The 25,892-nt window shown below is 34.8% G+C and overlaps 1 protein-coding gene across 2 annotated transcripts in view; it reads right to left on the bottom strand.

Moving 5' to 3' along the window:
* LOC138700108 (neurexin 1-like) overlaps positions 1-25,892 on the bottom strand; it is a 940,828-nt gene that overhangs the window by 725,295 nt on the left and 189,641 nt on the right. For both annotated transcript variants that reach the window (XM_069826434.1, XM_069826432.1), the window contains exon 3: positions 10,935-10,961. In XM_069826434.1, the coding sequence (XP_069682535.1) occupies positions 10,935-10,961 (27 nt within the window). The remainder of the gene's footprint in view (positions 1-10,934; positions 10,962-25,892) is intronic.

Below are 25,892 nucleotides of genomic sequence, written 5' to 3'. Positions count from 1 at the left end.
TGCTCAAATATAAATATAAAATATTACTTGTTCCATTACACACAAAATATACCTACTCGTGTATTTTATAATTCCAAAAAGTAAGATTTTGACTTCAACTGCAATTTGCATAAAGGGTTGTTTACGATCTCTGGAAACGAATTTTGAATGCCGTTATGTGCGTCAGGAGTCACACGACAATTGAACTTTGGTGAGAGGTGACATACCAGTAGTGAGTGATTTCTTAGAGTGCACAATGTCTCAAAGCAGCAATACCCAAGAAAATCGAGCCTTTTTGGGAGGGGTACATTACGACTCTTTCCGATACCAAGTATAGTTAAGTGAGAATAATAGAAGCCTGCAAAAAACGTGGTGTCGTTATTTCCAAGAAAGGCATCTTCTGTGTACTTAATAAGACTGCTAAAGCTCGGATGTGATTAATTTGTATCACCTTCTGGGGTACTGCGGCTTGTGAAGAATGATGGTTTGGCTTGCTTTTTCCCCTCTGAAATGAATTTCATTCGAACTTTGTCAGTCGTCTTAAGTGCACAGAAGATGTCTTTCTTGAAAATAATGAAACTATGTTTTTTTTGCAGGCTCCTATGATTTCCACGTAACTGTACTTGGCATCGGAAAGGGTCGTAAAGTACCCCTCCCAAAAAGGCTAGATTGTCTTGGGTATTGCTGCTGTGAGACACTGTGCACTCTGACTATGAAATCACTCAATATTGGTCTGTCACCTCTCACCACAATTCAGCTGTCGTGTGACTCCTGACGCACATGACATTCAAAACTCGTTTCCAGAGATCGAAAACAACCCTGTAGTTTAAGTTGACGTAATTCTGTAATTCATTTTACAAAAATCCATTTGATGCAGCAACTCATACACTGTTACCACTTGTAAGAACCTATTTTCTCTATTTCTGATATGGGTATTCACAGTTTACAGAATTATTTACAATTTTTAGTGGTTCATAATGAGACAATAATTCCATTACTTACTTGACAAACAGAAAAGAACATTATGAAAACAAACCGTTCAAAGGAAACAAATTTCTCATAGAGATGAAGTCGTAGATCCGTGAGAAAAAGGTGCACTGAAGGCAGGCATGTTGGAAGACACACTTCCTCCTCACAATTTGTCATATAATCTTGGCTATCGGTATATTTTAAATTATTTCCTTAGAGAAAGAAATTCTGAATCTACATTTTGCAACTAGTTTCAAAAAATTATACTGTTACGAAAAAAAAAGGATGTCTTTCTTTTCCTTTCTGCAACACGTATGACCACGTTCGTTTTAGTAATTCCTGCACATTCTTTTAAAATTAAGGTAAACATTCGTCAGAATGCAGCTTCATTTCCAGACAATTCTAGAACGAATAGATTTTATATGTGTATTTGCTCTACTTACGAAATACATTAAATTTTGAAAACATGACCGCATATAAATATTTTAATCTTAAAGTTTTAGTTTACAGTAGATTGGAGGCATAATTCTACCACTCCAAGGAAAAATGTGATTTCATTTCTTGCAGTTTTTCAGGAGCGAGCATTTAAAGTTTGAACGACAACAGATTAGAGAGAAAAATAATAATAGAGCTATGTTTGTCACATTTTTCCATAATAAAGGTACCATCAGGATGCACTAAATATCGCAAAATCTCATTTCCGCCAAAATTGACATATTAGCTTTATCTTGGAACCACAAAATTATGAAAATAACAAATCTAACAAAATGTTCCTGGAGATTTAGTGACTATGATTTAGTCTATCATCAAATTATTTTGCGTAAATGCAACATCATAAATCGTTGGAGCATTACATTTATTACACGGCATGTAGTCCTACCTAAATTATCGTCTTAAACCAAGGCTTGGTGGTCAGTTTTCTTTTTAAATTTCCATATTTCCTTTCCCCCGAGGGTTTGAATTTCAGCAGCTAGATCTCTGTATGCTAGTTCTCCATAACGGAAGAAGCGAAATTATTTCCCTTCACATTTTCAAATCAGAATAGTTTAACCCACTATACGTGTCACTGAATATATACTGTATGTGTGCATGAAAAGTTATCTATGTATAACCACACAATTCTTTGCTCCTCCTCCTAGGTAGGTAACATTCAATTACACTGAGTAAACCTTAATTACACTGAAACAATAAACTTTGGAAATACAAGTCTCTACAGTTGTATTCGTTACTTCGTCTTACTTAAGCAGCAAATCGTCGTCATTCTTACAATAACTCCTATGTGACATATTGATCGATTATCAGATTTTTTCCCTATTAAATAACTTAAATAGTGATACAGCAAATAATAAAATCTCCTATATGTAATTATATTTCTTTGTTTCGAAAATGTAAGAATTCACATTCTCCTATGTACGGCTGCCATAGGATGAATAAATGTGTTTTTTCCTCCTACTGAAAAATTTTGTATTTTGCACATAGAAGTTATTGCAGGAACAACGACGAAATGAAAAAGAAAATGAACTCGAGTTTAAGAAAATTGATATTTTCTTTACTTTTATAAAAATATACCTTCTTTTAGAAAGAATTCACTCTCGGAAGAGTGAAAAGTGTGCAAAATTACAGGAAACCTAATTTTTCTTGCACAAAGTATTATTACAAAACTTATTGAAATAAAGTAAAATGATCCACTGTTCCAGAAAATAAAGATCCTGGCTGTATAGTGTGTGACAAAACATTTTAATGATATTTAGCCTCAATTTTTCAGTATTTAAAATCTACATTACATTTTGTGTATGACAACATAAATATTGTATTCGTCCGAATAAATATTATTTTAAGTATAACTGAAATTCCTTTCGGCGGCATAAAGATATTATATAAAATAAGCAGATGTTTTTATGTGTATTATGTCATGAAATTAAACGGAATACTAACAGACTTAATAAAACAAATATTGCTAATTATGAATATATTGAAGTTTTTTCATCAATCTTATGGCTTAACACAATACACAAAACAAATTATTCAATGTTTAGTATATTTTCATTTGTTGTATTATTCTACGAATGTTTTCGCCCTACAAGGGACATCATCAGGTAAAATATTGTTACAATGTCAAATAAAGTACAATGTGTATAGAATGTAAAACTTAGTGTACGAGTACACTTGGATAAAATATTTTAAAATGAACATACAAAATTTATATATAAAGGCAAGACAAGAGTCAAAGAAAACTGAATTCACAAGCCTAAATGGCTATTAATTGTGTGTTGTGTTCATACACTGCAATATGTTGAAATATAATATAATATGTATACTTTAGTATTAAAACATGTTATATGTTATATGAAATCTAATTGATTCTTAATGTAGCATTAATAAACTATCGTAGAGAACTGTTAACTATCTCATTTTATGAGCATATTGTGCTTAAAACAAATTATCTTTCATTATGTATGTGTAAGCGTATACATTAATATGTCACTTTCATATAGCACTATACGTTAAACAATAATAATGATAATAATTTGTTATGTAGTTTATTATAAAGCACACGTATCACTAAATTTTGAGTCGAAAATGATCAACAGAAGTCGAATATTGTAGTTGGTGTGCTGATGGGGTAAATAAGATGTTTTCAATATTCGTGTAATAATCTTCGTATGCTCAACTTTATCTGCAACATATTTGATATTATAATGGATGAATTGGATAAAGATTTTGAATTAAAATTCCGTGTGAGGTTATATTCAAGATCTATTTACATATTAACATTCAGAAGTAAAGTGTAGCTGTCTGTAATATGTCACGATGGAGATGCATCATCAAATGCTGAGTTGAAAGCAATCAACTAAAGTAAAATGCTGTAGTCGACGTACTGATGGGATAAGTGTTTTTAATGTTTATTTAGCACAACTTCATCTATAACAGATATTTAATTTATTGTAATGAGTAATTGGAAAATTAATTTCTGTATTAGATTGTATTTTATATCTACTTGCATATTGGCTTGTGCGTCTGCTTACGACTAACCAAATATTACGTATTGCATACGGCTCATGTATCCGCGTAGTGATATTAATTTTTATTGGGTGAAGTAAGAAACTATGTTTTACCTAGTCAGAGAGCATATAATGGATTTTGATTGTGAATAAGATTCTCATTAATTATGGTACAGCGTTCTAAATATTGTTTAGTTATATAAAATTCTTCGGCACTATTTATTAATTTGTTGTTTGAACATGATTTTAAAATTCTGAAAGTGTCTTTGTTATGTCGTGACACATTACAAATAGCTACACTTTACTTCTGAATGTTAATATGTAAATAGATATTGAATATAACCTTACACGGAATTTTAATTCAAAATCTTTATGCAATTCATCCATTATAATATAAAATATCTGTTACGGATAAAGTTGACCATACGAAGGTTATTACATGAATATTGAACACATCTTAATTAACCCATCAGCACACCAACTACAATATTTGACTTCAGCTGATCATTTTCGACTCAACATTGGCAAATTTAAAGATACGATGGAAAAGTATGTCATTGATGACGTCACAAGGTAGTTGTCATAGTTATGCACCACCATGTTTTTTTTTTTTTTTTTTTTCAAATTCACGATAATTATATATTATAATGTTAATGCAATTAAAAGTATATATATATATATATAATATTTAGTACTCACCATTGTGTTTTATTCATCATCAACTTCCACTATTTCTCGACTAGTATAAGCTTTTGGACTTAATTTCTTCTCGCCGTATCCTGGGTATGCTTTGGCGATATCTCGTAAGAAGGTCAACCATAAGATTATAAGTTGTGGAAATAAAGGTACTGAAATCCTATATACATTTCTTCTTTTTTGTCGGACCTTCCTTCTCTTTTTATTACGTTTTTGAGAGATTTCCAAAGTCTTTCAATGTTTTGTGTGTGCAGTGTACGATCATCACTTCTCACATATTCTATCGAGTGATTAACAAAGTCATGGATGCATCCATCATTCTGTAAATCTTGGTATGATTTCCACCCGTCTGAATATATCTTAGTACCAGGTAGAATGAAATGTTCTATTAATGAAACTAGTGTAGTTTTGTCTCTAGAATTAACGCTTATTATAAAACACTTTCCTGACGAACTTTTTATTCCCTCAAACACCCCGATATGTTGAAGTTCGTTTCTTAAGAGTCTACACTTTCCGTATTTTCTATTTACAATATGAGATTCATCTCCTCCTACTATTTGTCCCGGTACACCGATAGGAGTTGCATTATTTGTCGTCATTACGTAACAAATTTCTCTACAAAAACCAAAGTAATCGCATACGGTTACTATGCTCAGGTTAGTTTCGCTGCTAGTTATTTCTCGAGTTAATCCATGAAGCCAACAATATATTAAAACTATGTTCTGTAAAACTGAAGATTTACAGTTTTCAAACCAAGTATTTTTTTGTGATAGCAGTCTTTTCCTTACACTTACTGCACTGAAGTTCAAAGGAAAATTCACTTTTGACGATCGTTTGTGTGAGTTTTTACTGTCATTTGTTTTTCACAATGGATACAATGTTTCGGTTCCTGATGGAAGTAAGTTATATTGCCTACAAAACTCAATACTTCGTTGTACACTTTGAAGTGACGATATAATATTTATCCACGTTAAAAGATGTGGTGTATTTCTTCAGGATTCATGTTCCACTACCGGTACTACTCGCTTCCATGCTCGAAATGATGTCTGCACTGAATAAGTAAGAATTTATAATCTTCTAACCTATTTAAATATACGTGTACCGCCATCTGTTGTTCTCTTTATAGACAATTATCATATAAATATTCCTTATAGTTCTACAGATATTTGACTTTGACCACTGATTTATAACTTTTCTTCTTAGCTAAATGGCTAAGGTGTTGGGCAAATAGTGAGATGTAGAGGTTGATGGATCGAATCCGAGCATCAGCAATGGTATTTAAATAAATTGTAATACAGTGTATATGACATGTATAATTGAAGTGTAATTGTAACCATAAATGTATAAGGCATGTAAAGAGAGAGATAATTTTAAATGAATAATTGATATTTCGGAATTACTGACGTCATCAATGACATAGTTTTCCATTGTATCTTTAAATTTACCTCAACATTTAGTGATATGTCTGCTTTATAATAAACTACATAAATTATTATTGTTTAACGTATAGTGTTATATGAAAGTGACATATTAATGTATACGTACGCTTAAACATATGTAATGAAAGATAATTTGTTTTAAGCACAATACGCTCATAAAATGAGATAGTTAACAATTCTCTATGATAGTTTAATGCTACATTCAGATTCAATTAGATAACATATAACATGCTTTTAATACTAAAGTATACATATATTATATTTCAACATACTGCATTCTATGAACGCAACACACAATTAATAGCCATTTAGGCTTGTGAATTCAGTGTACTTTGACTCATGTCTTGCCTTTATAATTATATAAATTTTGTATGTTCATTTTAAAATATATATAATCCAAGTGTATATTACGTTTGACATTCTATACACATTGTACTTTATTATGATACACACTTTTGAACATGTGTTCATATCTTTTGTAATTGATTTTAGTTATTTGACATTGTAACAATATTGTACCTAATGATGCCCCTTGTAGGGCGAAAACGTTTGTAGAATAATACAACAAATGTAAATATACTAAACATTGAATAATTGTTTTTTTTTTTTTGTATATTGTGTTAAGCCATAAGATTGATGAAAACTTTAATACACTGATATATAGCAACATTAGTATAGAGCTTAGCTGACTATATCAAAATGAATTGTAAACTAATAAAAAAGGCAAATGAGTAAAATAAATCAACAAAGAACTTTTCATTTCCGAGCTAAAATTTGTTCATTATATTTCTCAAAGATAATTAGTTGGGAAGATGTACTGCGAATAGTAAAATTTTCCCATTTTCTACAGAAGGAAAATTAAATTCTGACAAGATGTAAAACTTGTCCGTGATGATGTTACCTTAATATGGCACTATTCTTCAGGGTTGGAAATAGTAAGATGGTTGTACTGAGCATTTTGGGGACAGAAGTGTTTGGTTTTTTTAAGAAGTCCTGAAGGAAAGAATTAGATACCAGATGTAACATAGGGCTGCCAGAAATGCAATGGTCAGTTTTAATTACAGAGTGACATTGTATGACTATGAATGGTTCTACTTTGCAGATTATTTTGTAAAGGCAAGAAGGAGTTCTTATTCATATAAAAATTCTTTTGTTACCTGTCTGATAAACACCTTGAAACTATGTATCAAATATAGTAAAAAAATCAATTTAAAGTACACACAACCTGATTAAAATATAATTATAGATCCTTAAATGTAATGAAGATTCCAAGCATGTAAAAATTAACACTGGTTGTTATTTAAAACGATATTTTATTACAAACAAAAATTACCGAAAATTTAAGCAATTTGCAAACTGCACATAATGGATAATGAATTTAGGATCGTTCAATCCTACTTGCGTCTTTTATAATGACTTTTTCAAATGCCAGTATTTAATCATTTAACACTTTCAGTTTATCTCTGAATACCTGATTCTTCGAACACTGTTTAGTACACTGCAGAAAACAAATCGGAGTAAGTCGTGTCCATTACCCCTTCTTAGCGTGATTAATTTCAAATTTTATTTATTGAGCCAATTGTATCTTCAGGTGTATAGGCATATTTTTAAATTATAACATTTTGTGATTTTCATATAGTGGTATTAGGCTATAAAACTTTTTCATAGTTTTGAGTAGCACTGCAGCGAAAGAGAACGTTGTGATTTGTTACCAATTGCTTCTGAGGGAAGCACGATAAAAATGAAACAAAATTTAAAATTGAGCGGTAAATTCTTAAATGGGGAAAATAATTTTACAGACTTAAACATTATATTATATTATCATAAAACGAAAATAGAAACTGAAATTCCAGGATATATAAAACCAATATTGATTGTAAGATATTACCATCATAATTTGCATGTAAGTTACCATGTACTGTGCAATAGCAACTAAAATGACATGCTACGGGATATAATGATTGTAAAATTTTGTCGTGTATCAGTAATACTTGCAATTTCTCTTCTTATATTGTCACCAAGCTCGTATATAGTGTGTGTCGTTATTCACATATAGTCAATTTTTAGTATAAGTAATAATAATTTCATCAAAATTTATAGATAATAAATATGAATGGAAAGGAACACCACTTTTAACAACTCTTGTAACACACGTTACTACTCATTATAAAATAAAATATAACTGTGTACATGTTATTCATGAAATTTACGTAAGTAAAAATATCCAAATACCGGCCATGCAAGCATGTTTGATGAGCGTGTTGCTGGCCGCGAGCCAAGCTGAAGGTTTTGTATCATATCATCGATGTAGGCGAAGGAATTGCATTAAATGAAGAGTTTTGATATATAATTCCCAGTGTCAGAAAATTTATGCACTAAGAGCTAAGAATGTCAGTAAGTGTTTTATAGTAGATGTTATGTCCTCTGGAAAGGTTGTTAGGCGTGGTTCACATGATTGCGAAATCTAGCAATAGACAACCGAGACCCATGAACTAGAGATTGCAGCTCGTTAACCAAGTGCTAACGTATAAGTTAGGACCGTTAATGAAATAGTCGATATTTTGTTTATATTACGTTACCGACCTTATCTGCCACTTAACACATCAGCGCGCGGTTTAGAAGATGCATCCTCCAGTGAATGTGATTCGGTTACCTGTTGTTAGATTTCATAGTCTTGTGCACTCTTCCAATGGACGTCATATCTACTCTCCGTGGCATTCTTAGCTTTTAGAGCATGAACTTCCTAACTCTGGTAATTTACTTCGAAATTCCATTTTATTTACTTTTTTATTATAACTTATTTAATATATTTTATATCAGGAGAATGGAAGAAGTCCAAGATACTTAGCATTGGTCGACAACAACATACATTTTATATAGGGCTATTCAAAAAGGAGGACCAGATTTCAAACATTTATTTCTTCCAAACTACAAAAGATAGAAACACAATTCCAAAGTTCCAACGTCCCTGGACAGAGAAAGATTCAATGTTGTATGCATTCAATATGAGCACCATGTGTTACACGACAAATATCAAAACGGTGGCTCATTTCTTGCCACACACGAATCAGCTGGTCTCTAGTTATAGAATTCACAGCTTCAACAATTCAATGTCGCAGACTTTCAAGAGTGTCAGGCATAGGGGGGGGGATAAAACACGATCTTTTACGTAATTCCACAGATAAAAATCATAAGGAGTGAGGTCTGGAGACCTGGGCGGCCACCGGCGATGAAGTTGATCTTCTCCTCCTCTTCCAATACAAGGTCCTGGAATGGTGTCATTCAGGTAACGTCGGACGTGGTTAGAGAAATGAGGCGGAGCACTATCTTGCATGAAGATGAAGTCATTATTAAACTGACGGCGAAAAGCACATTGAACTTCAATAATGGACTCTAGTTTTGCTAATTGTAGCACACAAAATGCTTTTTCCTGTTGTGTCGCCATTTTACTACAGACAATCAACAGCGCCAATGCGGCCGCGCATAACAAGCAACAGCGCCAATGCGGCCGTGATTGGAACTTCTACCAGGACTGTTCAAAATTTAAACTTTCGTCTGTCCAGAAACGTTGGAATTGTGTTTCTATCTTTTGTAGTTTGGAAGAAATAAATATTTGAAATCTGCTTCTTCTTTTTGAATAGCCCTGTATTTTATTATATAATTTTAAGTAGATGAGATACAAGAATGATGGAAATGTATTTATTTTTATATAATATTGTCATTATAGTTAAACGAATTATCACAAAATAAATAACTGACGTGTTTTACTTGATCTATGATTTTATCTTCTAATCTTTACATATTTGTCGTGTTCGATAGCACGTAGAAATGTTTGTATTTGGTGTACTGTAGGCCTGTCAACCTTGTGATTGGCCACCGGCGTAGCTCAGTCGGTTGAGACACTTCTCTGCTTACCCGGAGTTGCCATTGGACGTGAGTTAGAATACCTGGTAGAGTTTTTCCGAGGTTTTCCTCAACCGTAAGATAAATGTCAGGTAATCTTGGCGTAATCTCACAAATACCATCACCATTTCGCTAATGCCACTTCTATCGAAGCTAAATAACCTAGTAGTTGATACAAAGTCGTTAAATAACCAAATTAAAAAAAAACAAGATTAAATGATATATCACAAACAAGGTAATTGATTTGCCTTGCTTGATTTAACATGATCTTTTATTAATAGTTTTAGTATATTTGTTACTTTCAATAATATAACATTGCTTTGCATTTCCTATACTAAATCAAGTATGTATCCTTGACATACTATTTAACTAAAAGTATTTGTTATTTTTGCTTTGAGGCTTACCTTCACTTTATAAAATTGCTTTCAAATTTATTATTTCTCAAGGTAATATTATGGTAGTTTTTAATCGAATATGGCCCTAAAACTGGTAAAAATTCTGAATTTTGCCTTATTTACTTGACTCGTTTTTATTTAATTTTAATATAGGCTATGCATATATTATTTTTTTTAATAAGTAAGTTTTACATTTGTATATATAAACTTTTGTACCTTTATCATATTTGCTTCATCAAACGCTTTAGCGTAATGAACGGTATTTATGTTTTAAAATTAAAATCTATATTTTGTTTGTTAGTATTTAAATATGAATACAAGTACATAATCTGTAAATAATAATGCTATATAAATTTAGCATATGCATTTCATAGAATGTGGTGTCACTTTGTTATTAAGTAGGGCCTACTCACTGGTACCATGCAGTGAACAGGGCATTAGGAGACGATTCATCTAACATTACAACAACAACAACTACAAACGCTATTATTTGTGAGTGACTAAACAGGCTACTTGTACCATGCATATGGTGAAGGATGTGGAATACTTACACGACAAAAACTCGTTACCGCGGAAATCTGAAACAGCAAAAGACAGAGATGGAGAACATGGGATTATTAATGAACATTGTACGTGCATTTTCATCCAACCGAAATCGGAAATGAATAAAGTACAGACAATATACCTAGGCACTGACAGCAAGTATGTAATGGGCTCCAATATGCATGCAAGTCATCCTGGCCGGAACTTAACCCTGTGCAGTACTGTGCTATCTCTGTCCACATTAGAAAGACATCTGAGGTCAAACAGGGCACGCACAAAACATGTGGAGTGCGTTTAAATTAAACACAGGTCGTGTTCACAATACTAAGAGCCTTTACGGATGTTGTGAGATGAGATATTATACGCATTGTGTGTTGAGAACGGGAACAGAAGACATTGTTTTGTGTGCTCAAAACATAGGAAATAGGGTTCATAGACTTTTAAATATAATAAAACATTTGAATATGGACAAAATAAAATCTCTGTGAAAATTATACAGAGTGTTAAAAAAGTATCCAATATTTTAGGAGGTCATAGTATGCATCAAAACAAGAAAAAAATGTCTAATAAACATGGGTCCTACAACCCATACTGTCTGAGATCTGACCACTTGCTCAATGTGACATCCATTTACGGCAATGCATTTTTCTGTCCTACAATACAGCAGGCTACCTGATAATCATACCGTAATTGACACCCCTGGCATGGAATACTGATACGTCGCAAGAAATACTGAAAACAAAAGTTGGTGGCGGATATGAGCGGGGTTCAGCAAAGTTGGTGTTGTGAATTTTCGTAATCACCATGTTTGGGCCGATGAAAATTCCCATGTAGTTGAAGAAATAAGGCATCAGTACCGATTCTCAATCAACGTATGGGCAGGCGTTCTTGGCAATATATTAAGGTCCGTACGTGCTACCACAGAGATTAACTGGGGCTCGTTATCAGGACTTTCTTATTAACGTATTGCCTACCTTGCTGAAGTACGTGCCATGTCAGCAAAGACTACAGGTGTGGTTAATGCATGATGGCACACCAGCACATTTTTTCCGCAATGAGCGTGAACACCTGACGCTGACATTTCAGGACCGCTGAATTGAATGGGGAGGCCCCACACCTTGGTCTGCTCGTTCCCTAAACCTAAATTCCCTAGACTTTTGGTTATCTAGAACATCCAGGTCAATTTCAAAGAGTGCGTGATTCCTTACGGCGAAGGACAGAGGAATACATTGCCATGAATGGACGTCACATTGAGCACCTCCTATGAACAAGTCTTCACATCTCAGAAAGTATGTGTTGTAGGACCCACGTTTATGAGACATATTTTTCTTCTTTCGATGCATACTAGCACCTCCTCAAATATTTGATACTCTTTTTAATATCCTGTATATGATGTGAAAGAAAAGTCAGTTTAGTAGTAATGCGATCTCACAACAGAGGAATTTCCTATCGTGGCACATATATTATTCAATATGACTGCTATTATAAACAGAAAATAATCCTCGAGAACGACTGGAAAGCAAAATGGCCACTGATACCATTTCTTACATTTTCATGGTGATACTGATTCGAAGATTAACTCCAACATTTTGGAACTACTTGACGATCGCATCGCAGTCTTGTCCAATGCCTGAGTGGTCACTAACCCTGTTAGATCCATTATGAAAAACCCTGCAGGTAATTCTGAAATTTTGGAGACATTACATTTGTAGTGTAGGATACTGATAAAACTCAAAATTACTATTCCACAATGTGCAATAATTATTTGTGCTAGACAGTTATAACGTACCCAGCAGAATAAGGAGAGAAGTACCGTTAACCCTTTGCAGCATAATGGTTATTCAGAAGAACCACCGTTTTCTTTCTTTCTAAATTTTATGGCACAGATATTCCATCAAGGAACCACCTCTTGAGTACGTATACATAGAGGTGCCATCTATGTTTTGAAACTGTGTGCAAAGTTAAAATGTTGAAAAACATTTATCAAAGCTTTGTTATGATCCATGAAATGAAAAACATAAATTAATTTGTGCTGCAAAGGGTTAAAGATAGACTGTATTCATACAGGCCCACACCTCGTGGTATATCTCGAGCGCTGAGTTACACCAATAAATCCCCCGCTATGGAGTAACGGTTAGCAAGCCTGACCGTGAAAGAGCGGGCCCGGATTCAAATTCTGGTTAGGACAAGTTACCTCGTTGAGGTTTTTCCAGGGTTTTTCGTCAACCCATTAAGAGAAAAAGATGGGTAACTTTCGGCACTGGTCTCTGGACTCATTTCGACTGCTTTATCTTCTCACTCAGATGCCATATAAACTTAGCACTTGATAAAGCGTAGTAAAACAACCTATTTAAAAACAAATACACCAGTGGACGCTAGAATTAAAGTAATAACGGACGTTAGTTTACGGCAAACTACAAAAACTAAATCACTTACCTCAACTGATAAAACTGATGTGTTATAAATTTAAGAGACATGATGGGGCCGATAAGCTAATTACTATAAATGACAATTAAAATTTATTACATGTGCCGTCTATGCTTATCCTTATTTAACAAATATATTGGTTATACAATATTTTGTTACATAATATATTTATTTAAACGTTTTCGGCTCTATGAGCCATCATCAGAAACAAGTAAGCCCATATGTATGGTGTGAGTACACTATATGTTGCCGTGCAAGTAAACTCAATTAATATTGAAATTTAAAATGACATGTTTCTATGTAAAATCAATAATTGTATGGCAGAAATTACAATGTAAATACAAAGCGGCTCTATGGGCCGTAATAAAGTGTTACAATTGCTGATGATAAAATTAACTAAAATACTTTAAAATTGTTAAGATCAGAATTAATAGTCGTCCAGCTTGATGGTTATGTAGCTTTCCATATTTGGTACGAGCTGGGGAAACAGCTGTGGGGAAGAAAGTATCAAATGTAATATCTATACTCAAAAGTTTTCAATGATGCTCGTTACCAGAACAAAGTATATACATATCTCAATGCTATTAATGCCATTGCATTGAGATATGTATATACTTTGTTCTGGTAACGAGCATCATTGAAAACTTTTGAGTATAGATATTACATTTGATAATTTCTTCCCCACAGCTGTTGCCCCAACTCCTACCAAATATGGAAAGCTACATAATCATCAAGCTGAACGACTATTAATTCTGATCTTAACAATTTTAAAGTATTTTAGTTAATTTTATCATCAGCAATTGTAACACTTTATTACGGCCCATAGAGCCGCTTTGTATTTACATTGTAATTTCTGCCATACAATTATTGATTTTACATAGAAACATGTCATTTTACATTTCAATATTAATTGAGTTTACTTGCACGGCAACATATAGTGTACTCACACCATACATATGGGCTTACTTGTTTCTGATGATGGCTCCATAGAGCCGAAAACGTTTAAATAGATATATTATGTAACAAAATATTGTATAACCAATATATTTGTTAAATAAGGATAAGCATAGACGGCACATGTAATAAATTTTAATTGTCATTTATATGATGTGTTATAGCTAGATTGTAGATGTCAGTATAACGCATAGGAAAAAGGCACCAATCACTTCCACATTATAGCTCAAGATGGACTGCGAGTTGTATGAACTTTGCAGATGAAAACATTCCCCAGGTAACGATATTATCCCTCTGGCAGTACAATGACCTTCACTGAGTCAACGCATTTCACACGATAGGAAACTTGATAATTGCGCCTGAGAAATATATGCCGTTATACTACCAGTGCGCTTCGTGCGTCTCTGACTTTGAGTACATCTTCTCAGAGTTGGGATGAGTTAACGCAGTGTCTTTCGTTCGTTTGAACACCTGCTTATCATCACGGTAAGTTAGTCCTCAGCATTTGGGAGGTTGAAAGCCACTCCTTTGACTTCGAAATACAACTATCTGCTAAAGAAAAATTTAAAGACATCATTTTCTTTGTTAAAGAAAAATTACACCATTTTAAAGACATTTTATTTTCTGTCTGTAGAAAATACACCCAATATATTGTTGCAGTGAATAACAAAGCACATTTTCAAATTTTCAAAGGAGAATGATTGCCTGTTGCTAGAAAACATAGCCTTACATATAGAAAAACTTCGTTCCACTTCTGCAGTAACAATGAGGACATATTTGAAATATTTTACACAAGCATTATCTATCTCAAAATCTATATCATTATTATAAATTTTCTCATTTGAAATTGTCACAAATTTTACATGGAGCTAAATATCCATAATGTTTATCCAGTATTTTTTTCATCTTGTTTGTTACATTTTTTCTTATTTCGTGTTCCAACTATTCGGTTTGTCACAATATCATTGACTACATGCTGTTTTACGTGTGAAAAAAATACACCTAATATGACAATGACAAGTATCAGCCTTATTATTTCACTATGTTAATATGATGGTGTATTACGTTTTTGTTTTACATAATTTTTCATTTCATATATTGTTGCAGTGAATAACAAACCACATTTTCAAATTTGCTTGTTGCTAGAAAACACAGCCTTATATCTACAGAACCTTCGTTCCACTTGTGCAGAAACAATGGGAGAATATTTAAAATATTTTACACAAGCATTATTTATCTTAAAATCTGTATCATTATTACAAATTTCCTCATTTGAAATAAAGTCACAAATTTCGTCCTCAGCATCTTGCTATTATTCTTCTTTACAGGACGTTGAATGTTGCTTGTTACGAATAGCAGTATTCGTCGTAATGTAGCCGATCAACTAAAGTTCACTGCTGAACGAAACACACTGAAATCCCCCATCCCAACGCAATTTCGTACTGGTACCTAACGCCAGAGGCGCATGAAGCGCAATGTAACGGCATACAATTCTTAGCCCTATTGATAACTATGGACAAAGAAATCTATGTTCTACTATAGATTGTATTGGCGAGAGAATAGACCGATGTGAATTACTGCTTACTTGCGTTTTGTGACATTTCATATGGTTGACTTCTGGTCAGTCCATATCGTGAATTCGGAATTTTTTCCAAACGTTTGAGATATTGATTTCAAGATTGAAAGTTCAGAATCATTTTGGAAAAAGGCTGCTACTGCACAGTAACTACAGAGTTAAATATTGTGGTTTGCTTAGTTCAAAAGGGTTTATCGCTTTACAGTAAAGGTTAGCACGTCTGACCGTGAAACGAGCGGGGGTTTAAATCTTGGTTAGGACAAGTTACCTGGTTGAGGTACTTTCCGAGGTTTTCCCTCAACCAATTGAAGCAGAACTGATGGGTAACGTTCGGCGTTGCATTCATTTTGCCATAATAATTACACTCCTCTTTCATCATCTCCGTTTCTATACTAGGTTTCGGGCTTGCCACCGAATTTGGACTCCGTCGATATGTAGTAATTCGTTGTTAGTGGTAGTGTTGTGCACCGTGGGTTCTCCACTGAGATTGTGGTAATTCGCTGTTAGTGGTAGTGCACCGTGGGTTCTCCACCGAGATTGTAGTAATTCGTGAGATAGGGATGAGGAACCGTGGTCAGACCTACGCGGAAAGATAAATACTCGTAGCTTCTAGGGGAGTTTGGTGCCGATGCGAAAGGGAATTTGTAACGCGGAGACATGCAATAGTACCTCAGACCCCACCATGCCCGATTTTTACCTATTCCATAAAAGAAACTCTGTTTAACCTACTGAAAGACCCAGCAGTATTGTAACTCCTAAATCCAGCATAATCGCGGCTGTCGCAGAAGTTAAGCCTAACAGAGTGCGCTTTTAAAATCAACAGTCCGAAAAATCGTAAACGAATAATTACTGTAAAGGACATTGTATATTCAAAAACAAGCAAACATAGTTGTTAATGCAAACTATAACGCACCGATGCTATTAGCCTGTCAGGCTATTGAGCATAGACCACGTAAGTCATGTCAATTGATGCCCATAGGAGCAAGAGCTCGCTTTAGAGCTCAGGAGAGCCTGTGCGCTTTATAGCGGAAAGGAAAGAGACAGACGAAAGAGGTAGTATATGCTGCTCGGTCGAGCTATATTCAGGGATGGCCAGCACTGATTCAGTAGATAAAGGGAAGAGAACTTATTAAAACTGTATCCATGTTAATTTTTATATTTGTCTGAGACGTATAAGTGCATTATGAGAATGTAAGTTTTAATTTTAATACTCATTTTTCACAAGTTTGAGTTTTTTTTTTTTCAAAAGGAATATTTTCTCAACTTTGTTTTATAGAAAAGTGAAATTTTCAGATATAGGTATATTTATTTAGTAGCCTTACAGAATGTTTTCGTAAATCTAATATACCGTAAATCCGTGTTACTGAAGATAGTGTATTGAAAATTTTGAAAATATTCGCATAGAAATTGTTTGTAAGGAAATGAATTAACAAAGCAACTTCTGTTACATCATAAGCAAAAGATACGTGCCCATGTGTTGTAAAAATGTCAGCTCTATAGCTTCAGCACATTTAAAGAAAATAATTTAATATTCTGATGATAATGCATAATGTGATAAGAGTTTTGTTATGGAATATTAGTTATACTTAAAACATGCACAGCACCTATGTAACTTTGCTTTGTACTGTAATATTGTTTTGATTAGTTTATTGCTTATTTTTATAAGGCTAAAGGTACCACCAATATCAATTCCAACTTATTTCATACTCAATCTTTTTTTGGGAAATCACTTTCTTTATGAATGATGTGTTTCATCCATTTAGTACAGTATAGTTGTACTACTGTGGAATTTATGTGAATATTCGTTCTTAACTCTTCATTATGTTATTAACGTTTAAAACACAACTGCAATATTAAGAAATTGGTGTTAGTACTTTTGTTTTACAGACAATATAGATAATATCAAACAGAAAAAAGCCATATAAAAATAAAGACATAAAATTTCACATTCCGCCTGAAGTTTGTGCACCACTGTTTTCTTAATCCAACAAGCTACTTATTCATATACACAACCCTTCCTATTTCCATGCTTAGAGCTTGATGCCCGCGCACGACGTCAAGGTCGGAAAAATGCGCTAGCTTTGACATCACTGGACTACGTGCTTAACATGACTTCAATTGCAAACTTTTTGATTTGACATTTATCATACTGCAGTTATTCTATTAGCAGAGATGACGGCGTGTTTCCCACACGTCTTTAATGACAGTAAAGCAAACAGTTTAAGCCATAGTGGATTCAAATCTAGTTTCAATAGTGACGTGCACGTACCAGCAGTTGTGGGTGGCTCTTTCTAAGGCCTGACCCGGGATGGATCTATGCAATTAGGCTCACATTGACCATCGTCCGCCCTGTATGCGATTATTGTCCAAATCCGACAAGTAGCCTGGGTGGCATTTGTGAATCCCATCTGACAAGCGGGTCACCCTGCCTCAGCCCTGACAGAGCTAATTCCCGTTCTGAGATGAGTCTATGATAAACCCCAGGGCCCGGAGCCCCAAGCCCTTAAGTCCTGTATCAGTATCGTAGATCCGTACTACTTCAAAATTTCACATCAATCTATTTCTAACTGCTGTAGATGAAATGAAAGGGAAGAGATGAAGAGATAAGTCTCGCCGGAATAAAAGAGAGAAATGGGAATGATGTGAAAAAAAAATTCTCTAAAATATTTGCTTTGTCCACCACAATCACGACCAGACCAGGAATCGAATCCAGGTCGACTGCATGGAAGAGCAACGAGATAGCGCTCAGCCATAGACGCTGCCAACTGTATTGTAATGAAGGGTGAGGTTTGACAACATTTTGCTCACACAGCTGCTCTGTTTCCTGTCTGTATATTTCAAGGTCATCTAGAACTCAATATCACTGCCATCTACTTATCTGTGAATAAACCACGAGGTATACCCATGTCTCTCATCACGAGCCGACAGATGTTTATGTTTATTGCTTTTCTGCGAAATTAATTGATATATCGGTGCCATGTCTTACATCAAAAATAGTGATTAGTACAGCGAGTGTATTAAAAACAAAACACGCTCTGACCTTTGAGCTGTGTTATCGCTATGTGTGGGAACGTATATTCGCCCGAAAAATTTTACGAATGTTTACGAATGTGGATCATTAGTAGAAGAATATAGCGTGTGCATAGCTTCAGTATCAAAAAGGTGCCGACGTTAACGTTTTGAGTGGGACGAAAATCAATTAGATCCCACTTATGTTGTCTTTCAAGTTAATCTTCTGACTTGCAGTTGTCTGGACTCTGGGGCTGTCACACATACGTACAGTAGTGACAAAAAAACCGGACCGACGGAATAATCAAAGTCCCCGAAATGAACCACTGCGCATGTCATGTTTGCATGCACAAGATAGCGAGTAATCTATTGAAATTGTTGTAGTTTCGACTGCTGACGTAACCCATTTCGAAATTCATTAGAAAATAAGCTGGTAAAATTCATGTTCTGGGAATAAGTTAATTAAGTAGTAAAACATCACTGAAATCGAAAAGTATTGGGAATAAATTTGATTAAGGAACAAAAAAAGTTTCCTTCCCAAAGCAGGATTCGAACCACGAAAGTCGAAGTTACCAGTTTATTACGTTCTGGAGTGAACAAGGCTCTGAAATCAGCTACAACGGTCGGTCCGGTTTTTTTTTTTTTCCACTACTGTACATCACTCGCCATCGATGTGAGTCACATATCGGGGAGATATGGCGATTTCTCGGAGGGTGATTTTGGAACTGTAATCACAGTCGGAACCAATGACAAACCTGTCACAGCGACAAAATCACAGGTCTTCAAATCACACCCAAACCACCAATTTGTAATTTGTACTTTAAATATTTCAACTTTTCTAATGACAAGTAGAGAAGTTACTCAAGTGCTAGTAGAATGGATCAGTTTACCTAACATTTCAAATCTATATATTATTTTAATGTACCGAAGTACATATGATATTTCCATGCAGATATTCTGCGTCATCATACGATGTTCATAGACATCTATGACGTAGTGCAGAGGGCGGCCACTAGAGGGAACCCAAGAGTTGGAGCTTAATCTGAGACGATTCTAACCGGCGTCGGAGTTGTATCCGGCGTGGCTTAGTGGATAAAGCATCAGCACGTAGAGCTGAAAACCCGGGTTCAAATCACGGCGCCGGAGAGAATTTTTCTCCGTTCCATTACTCTTTCATCATATTTCAAATCTAGTATGTGTTGTGACACAGTTTATAAAGGACATTCTAAAAGGTTGGTACAACAAGAAAACATGCCTGTAACTGCTGTAATGAATTTATTTCATAAATACGAGTAAAATATAACACCAAAGGTTAACTCTTCAAGTTCCGGTTGGTAACAATCAAAACATTGAAAACTAGCCGTTGCTCACTCGAGACGCTGTTAATCAAAATGGCGGTATTATCGATATGAAAAGCTTAACATGTTGTAGAACGAGCAAAAAAGTCATCGATAATCATTGTTCAGAGACATTTCCGGACCAAGTTTGCTAAAGAAGTACTTCACCGTCCCAACATCATAAGGTGGGCGAAACAGTTTGAAGAGACGGATCCATCCTCAACAACGAAGTGATGGAAAACATCTGTGCGACCTACGTATGAAGCCCTAGAAAAGCAAAGTATCGCGCCAGTACAGAACTTAACTTGTTGCAAACAACAGTGTGGCACTTGTTACGCAAGCGTCTGTAGTTAAATTCAAGCCTTACACATTTTACAAGGTACAGGGACTTAAACCAACAGACAAACCAAAACAGAGAGATTTCTGCGTGGATTTAGAAGCACGGCTGGAGGTGGATGATTTTGTGCCCCACTACATTGGCATAAACTCGTACGCAATCACCTCAACCAACGTATTTTATAACGCTAGCTTGGCTATGCTGGGTTAGATTATGTGCCATTGATGTTGTGGCCCTCCAGGTCATCCTACATAACGCCTTGTGATATTTTTGTTTTGGGAGTAAGTGAAGAACAAAGTGTTCATACTCCGCTTTTCCACATGGCTTACAGCAATTAAGCCAAGGAATAGACAACGCGGTTGTCTCACTTGACATGTTGACATGGGTGTGGTAAGAAATGACTATCGTATAGACACCTGCCGTGTCACAAATGGCACTCACATCGAACATCTGTGAATGTTCATGGAAATTTGGAGAGGTACATGTTACATTTATATTTGTGAAATAAATTATTTACAGCAGTCACAGAAATGTTTTCTTTTTGTACCAATCACTTAGACTTGTCCTGTATTACTGTACGTCATTATTTTACTCTTGCAGTATTTCTCGATATAGAAATTCCAAAAATATGGTTTTTAACCTGATACTGTGACAGGATCCTTCTGAGAAGTTACAGTGAATCACACCAAGGAAAAAGTAGCCTCTCGTTATGATTTGCGTCACATAGGAAATTATAGTTACGGCAAATCTGAACAAAATTCCGAACATTTGAGAACAGTGGTGACTAACTCAGCTGTTCTTACGAAACACTATGTGCACTTGGGAGAAAAGAAGAGCAACGTTGCCAATGTCGACTGTTTGAGTGGAACTGTCTGTTCTTGCATACTGCACATCGTACTGCACGGGTGCTCTTGCACAAAGAACACGAGTTGGCACCACAGTTCTGGAACTCACTTAAAAAAGAAATAATTTATAAATCAGTTTACGGCTTTTCAATATTATCCATACCAAAGCGGATCACTCTGTCTATTTGAACTATTATTATAGACGTAATAAAATAATGATTAATTAATCAAACATTTATCATTACAATCATCATCATTATCAATGTTTTCTCTTAGAAGACTGGTCGGTCTCCAATGTTTTCAGAATCGGTCCTTTCAACTTTTTTATTAACAACATCTGACCCATTTTCTTGTAGTCTGTATTTCAACAGTTGTTTGGGTAATCTGTCATTGTTCATCTTTCAACATTGTTGATTCATCTTTTTCAGTAACTATCAATATTTTCCATTATGCTCTTGATGTGTAATCTTTATCAGAGAACTTTGCTGCGTAGGCTTATTCTGTCAGTTCTTGTATATCCTCTGACAGATGTTAAGAACCTTGTTTCCGTCGTCTTTATTTAATTTGTCACGATCCTGCATATAGAAAAAATAAAACATTTCTTGACTGCTGTAAAGAATTTATTTCACAAATATAAATATAACATAAACCTCTCCAAATTTCCATGAACATTCACAGATGTTCGATGTGCCATTTGTGACACGGCAGATGTCTATACGATATTCATTTCTTACCACACCCATGTCTATAAAAATGTTGGAATTGACATCACTTTATAACATTTTAAAACTACTTTATAACATTTTAAAACTGCTACTATATTGACTTATCCGCATGATCTCTTTATTGTACCACACACATTTTGAAACATGCAAATTAAAAAAAAATCTTTATTGTTATTTAAACTGTGGACTAATCAAGGTGTTAAAGAAGGCGAACTTGTTCACCGTGTGTCTGTAATAAAAAATGTTTGTCGTGCCATGTTATCCAGTAAATGTTTGTATGTCATTTTTATTCGCTGTTATATGCAAATTAATTAATCATATGATTTTTATCTACTGTGTGCACAACGCCTGAAGCATTGCTTGAAATTGACGGTCGTGAATACGAATCTCACCTAGTGCATACACATTTACAGTGACTAGATGTGACTTGTATATATTCGAAAAATCGAATTCGAAGGGATAATAATAATTATTATTTTTATGTTCCTCAATAAAATGTTTAGCAGTACTTTTCAATAACTTAGTATGAATACTTTGTTCACTTACTCCCAAAAGAAAAATATCACAAGGCATTATGTCGGGTGACCTGGAGGGCCACAACATCAATGGCACATAATCCAACGCAAGCTAGCGTTATAAAAGATGTTGGTTGAGGTGATTGCGTACGAGTTTATGCCAATGTAGTGGGACAAAAAACCATCCACCTTCAACCGTGCTTCTAAATCCACGCAGAAACCTCTCTGTTCTAGTTCGTCTGTTAGTTTAAGTCCCTGTACCTTGTAAAAGGTGTAAGGCTTGAATTTAGCTACAGACGCTTGCGTAACAAGTGCCACCCTGTTGTTTGCAACAAGGTAAGTTCTGTACTGGCGCGATACGTTGCTATTAAAAATATGGTATCTGTGTATTAAGCGAATACATAGATGCTTCGCAGTTACATGTTTGTTCGTTTTCAATGTTATTTTCAGTACCAGGGAAGCTGGAAATATAAATTAAAGCTAACTCTCGAAGAGACTTTTCGCAGCATGACATTCTTTTTTCTTCCTATTTCGCAAACGGGAAAGTAAAAAGAATGAGGTCTTTGTTGGTATAATTTTGGATGAAGGTGAAAATAAGCAGCAAATAGAGGGCAAGAATTAGAGTAAGAAAACATAAGTTGTGCGCACGATTCTCTCATCTTCACGTAAGTGTGTTAGGAATGATTAAATAGCTGTGAGGGATTTAAGTCTGCGAGTCATTTGTTTCATTTTTGCCTGCATTGTCGCATTGAAAGAATTTCGAATAGATGAAAGGTCGACAAGACAATCTCACCTACTTTGTATTTACCTATACTGAGTGTTCAGTTCAAAATGTGTCATAGATCGCTGTATGCCGTCATGTGGCTAGCCGATGAGCCTAGAGAATTCAATCTTCCTACACTTCCGCAGAGGCGTATTACCTATGTGTCAGAGAAGTTGCCTAGCAAGTACGGCGTTCATTCTAAAGAGTACGTACCGATACGTACGGTAACGCCGGTAGTGGCAGGAATGTGAACTGTTTGGAAACATGTACTGAGGTGAGTTTTTCCTTACTGTCGGGATATGGGGAGAGGGTTAAGACGATTACTTCGTTCACAAAGTGCAGTCATAGAGAACGGTTGTGTAGTAAGCAGCATATGCAAGTAGGTTAGCGTGTGAAGAAGGTATGGGCGACGACCTAAATTCTTACAGGGCGCGAGTCGGGTGCTTCAATGCAGGGCAGTGTTGCAGATGTTCAAAAGGTGAATATGCTATAGTGTCTGATAGCATCAACATATTTGTGGCCGCAGCTGTTTTATCAATTCTACTGATTATTGGAAATGTGGAGTTAAACCCTGGTCCTGGAGATACAGAAGGAAGAGTCTTCAGTGATGAAGTGTTTCAAAGAGAATGGATAAACTATATGAAAGAAACGAGAGAAGACAGACTAAAGGCAAGTGTTCTACTAAACAAAGTAGCAAGTGATAATGGGAAGATGATAGTAGAATTAATAACATTGTAATTTATGGTGTTGAAGAGTGCAATCATGAAAAAGGAATTGATACTGGTTACGTGGTGTTAGAATTATTAACTAAGTATTTCAGTCTAAACTTGGACATAAGTGCGATAAATAACGCGTATAGAGTAGGTAAGGGAAATAAAAGACCAATTATTGTGAAATTGAACAGTTACTTTATCAAAGAACACATCATTGCCAATACGCATCAACTCAAAGGCACAAATATATTCATACAAAATGACTTTGCAAAAGAAATTAGAGAGAAACGAAAAAAGTTAATTCCAATATTAAAAGAAGCTCGAGGTAAAGGATTTAGGGCAACTTTAGTAAAAGATAAAATGAAGATAAACGGAAACATAGTTAACGTAGAGTCCTTAAATAATCAAAACATTGAGGATTTATTCAGTTGCGGTAACAAGAACAGAAATAAGGAAATAGAGACTTGTGGAAATAGAGCATCATCTACACCACACGTAAACAGAAGAAGTGCATCACGAAACAGGAAGTCTAGAAGCGTAGAGAGGACTAATAAGAATAGTAACTCTTCAAGTGGGCTGAAGAAATCAGAAATAACAAATAGAAGAATTGATGAGCTTACGGGAGTGAATGATATTAGAGCATACCTAAGTAAACTAGAGAACACTGTTTTCACAGATCCCTTTAGAAGAAAGAAGAGTGAAGAAGGAAAACCTAGTATGGAAGAAGATGCTGGAACCAGTGAAGATGCTGTTTGGGGAGCTGAGGCACAGACTGAGAGAACGACCAGTGAGGGTAGGCTGAGGCGCGCAAGTGAAAACTCAACAAGGAGAAGCGACTGTGGATCAACCGGCAAAGTCAGCGCAAGTGAAGATCAATTTATAAGAATGCCACATGCCGTTGGTAGTCCGGGGTGTGCGAGAGGAAGTGCTACAATATGGAGGAGCTGTGCGATACCGACCGATGGAGTAGGAGAAGGTGACGAACAGTTATTAAGAGGTAAATTGACAAATAGAAACTCTATCAGAAATAAAGTAGATTCAATCAAAACTATAGATACTGAACGAAACTACCTACTAAGAGATAGGCATCAGCAAAGACTAAATTTTCCTAAAATTACAAACACTTATTATTAATTAAATTAGATAAGCAGACAGGTTTTGAAAATAAGATAGAATTACGTCAAAGTTTTAAAATAATAAAAATTGAAAATAGAGAATTAAGGTAGTTATTAATGTATTCAGATAGCTATATTATTTAGTAAAGGTTCAGAAGATAATTTTGAGTTTATAAATTGCTTTACTAATATGTCTTAATTTCAATAATAATGCATTTATAATAAATTTAGTAGGCATTATAATAGTAATGAATTGATAATGAGTACATGCGACACAATAATGAAACTAAATTGAGGTTGATTATGTAAGCAACTTGTCAAGTTTGTTTTTATGCAGGTATGCGGTAGTCTTCATTGAAGTTACGCAAACGTTTCTGCTGACAAGCAAATATTGTAAGAAATAAAGACAACCTACATATAGAATGTATCGAGTCAGCTAATTCAGGTTCATGACTTACAGTATGTCGACATCTGATCACCTAATTGGAATAATAAGTTATTATTAAAGTAAGACCTAAATAATTACAATTAAATTGTGAAAAGGAGCAGATAAAATAAGGTTTAATGTCTTAATGGTTATCACGATTGGTTTAAACATGCACTAAAACCAGACGTAAGTGCAAGTTTGAACCAATAAATTATTGAGATTT

This window comes from Periplaneta americana, chromosome 1 (genome assembly GCF_040183065.1).
Source record: "Periplaneta americana isolate PAMFEO1 chromosome 1, P.americana_PAMFEO1_priV1, whole genome shotgun sequence".
In the NCBI taxonomy this organism is placed as follows: Eukaryota; Metazoa; Arthropoda; class Insecta; order Blattodea; family Blattidae; genus Periplaneta; species Periplaneta americana.
This window is presented reverse-complemented; position numbering and strand designations above follow the sequence as displayed.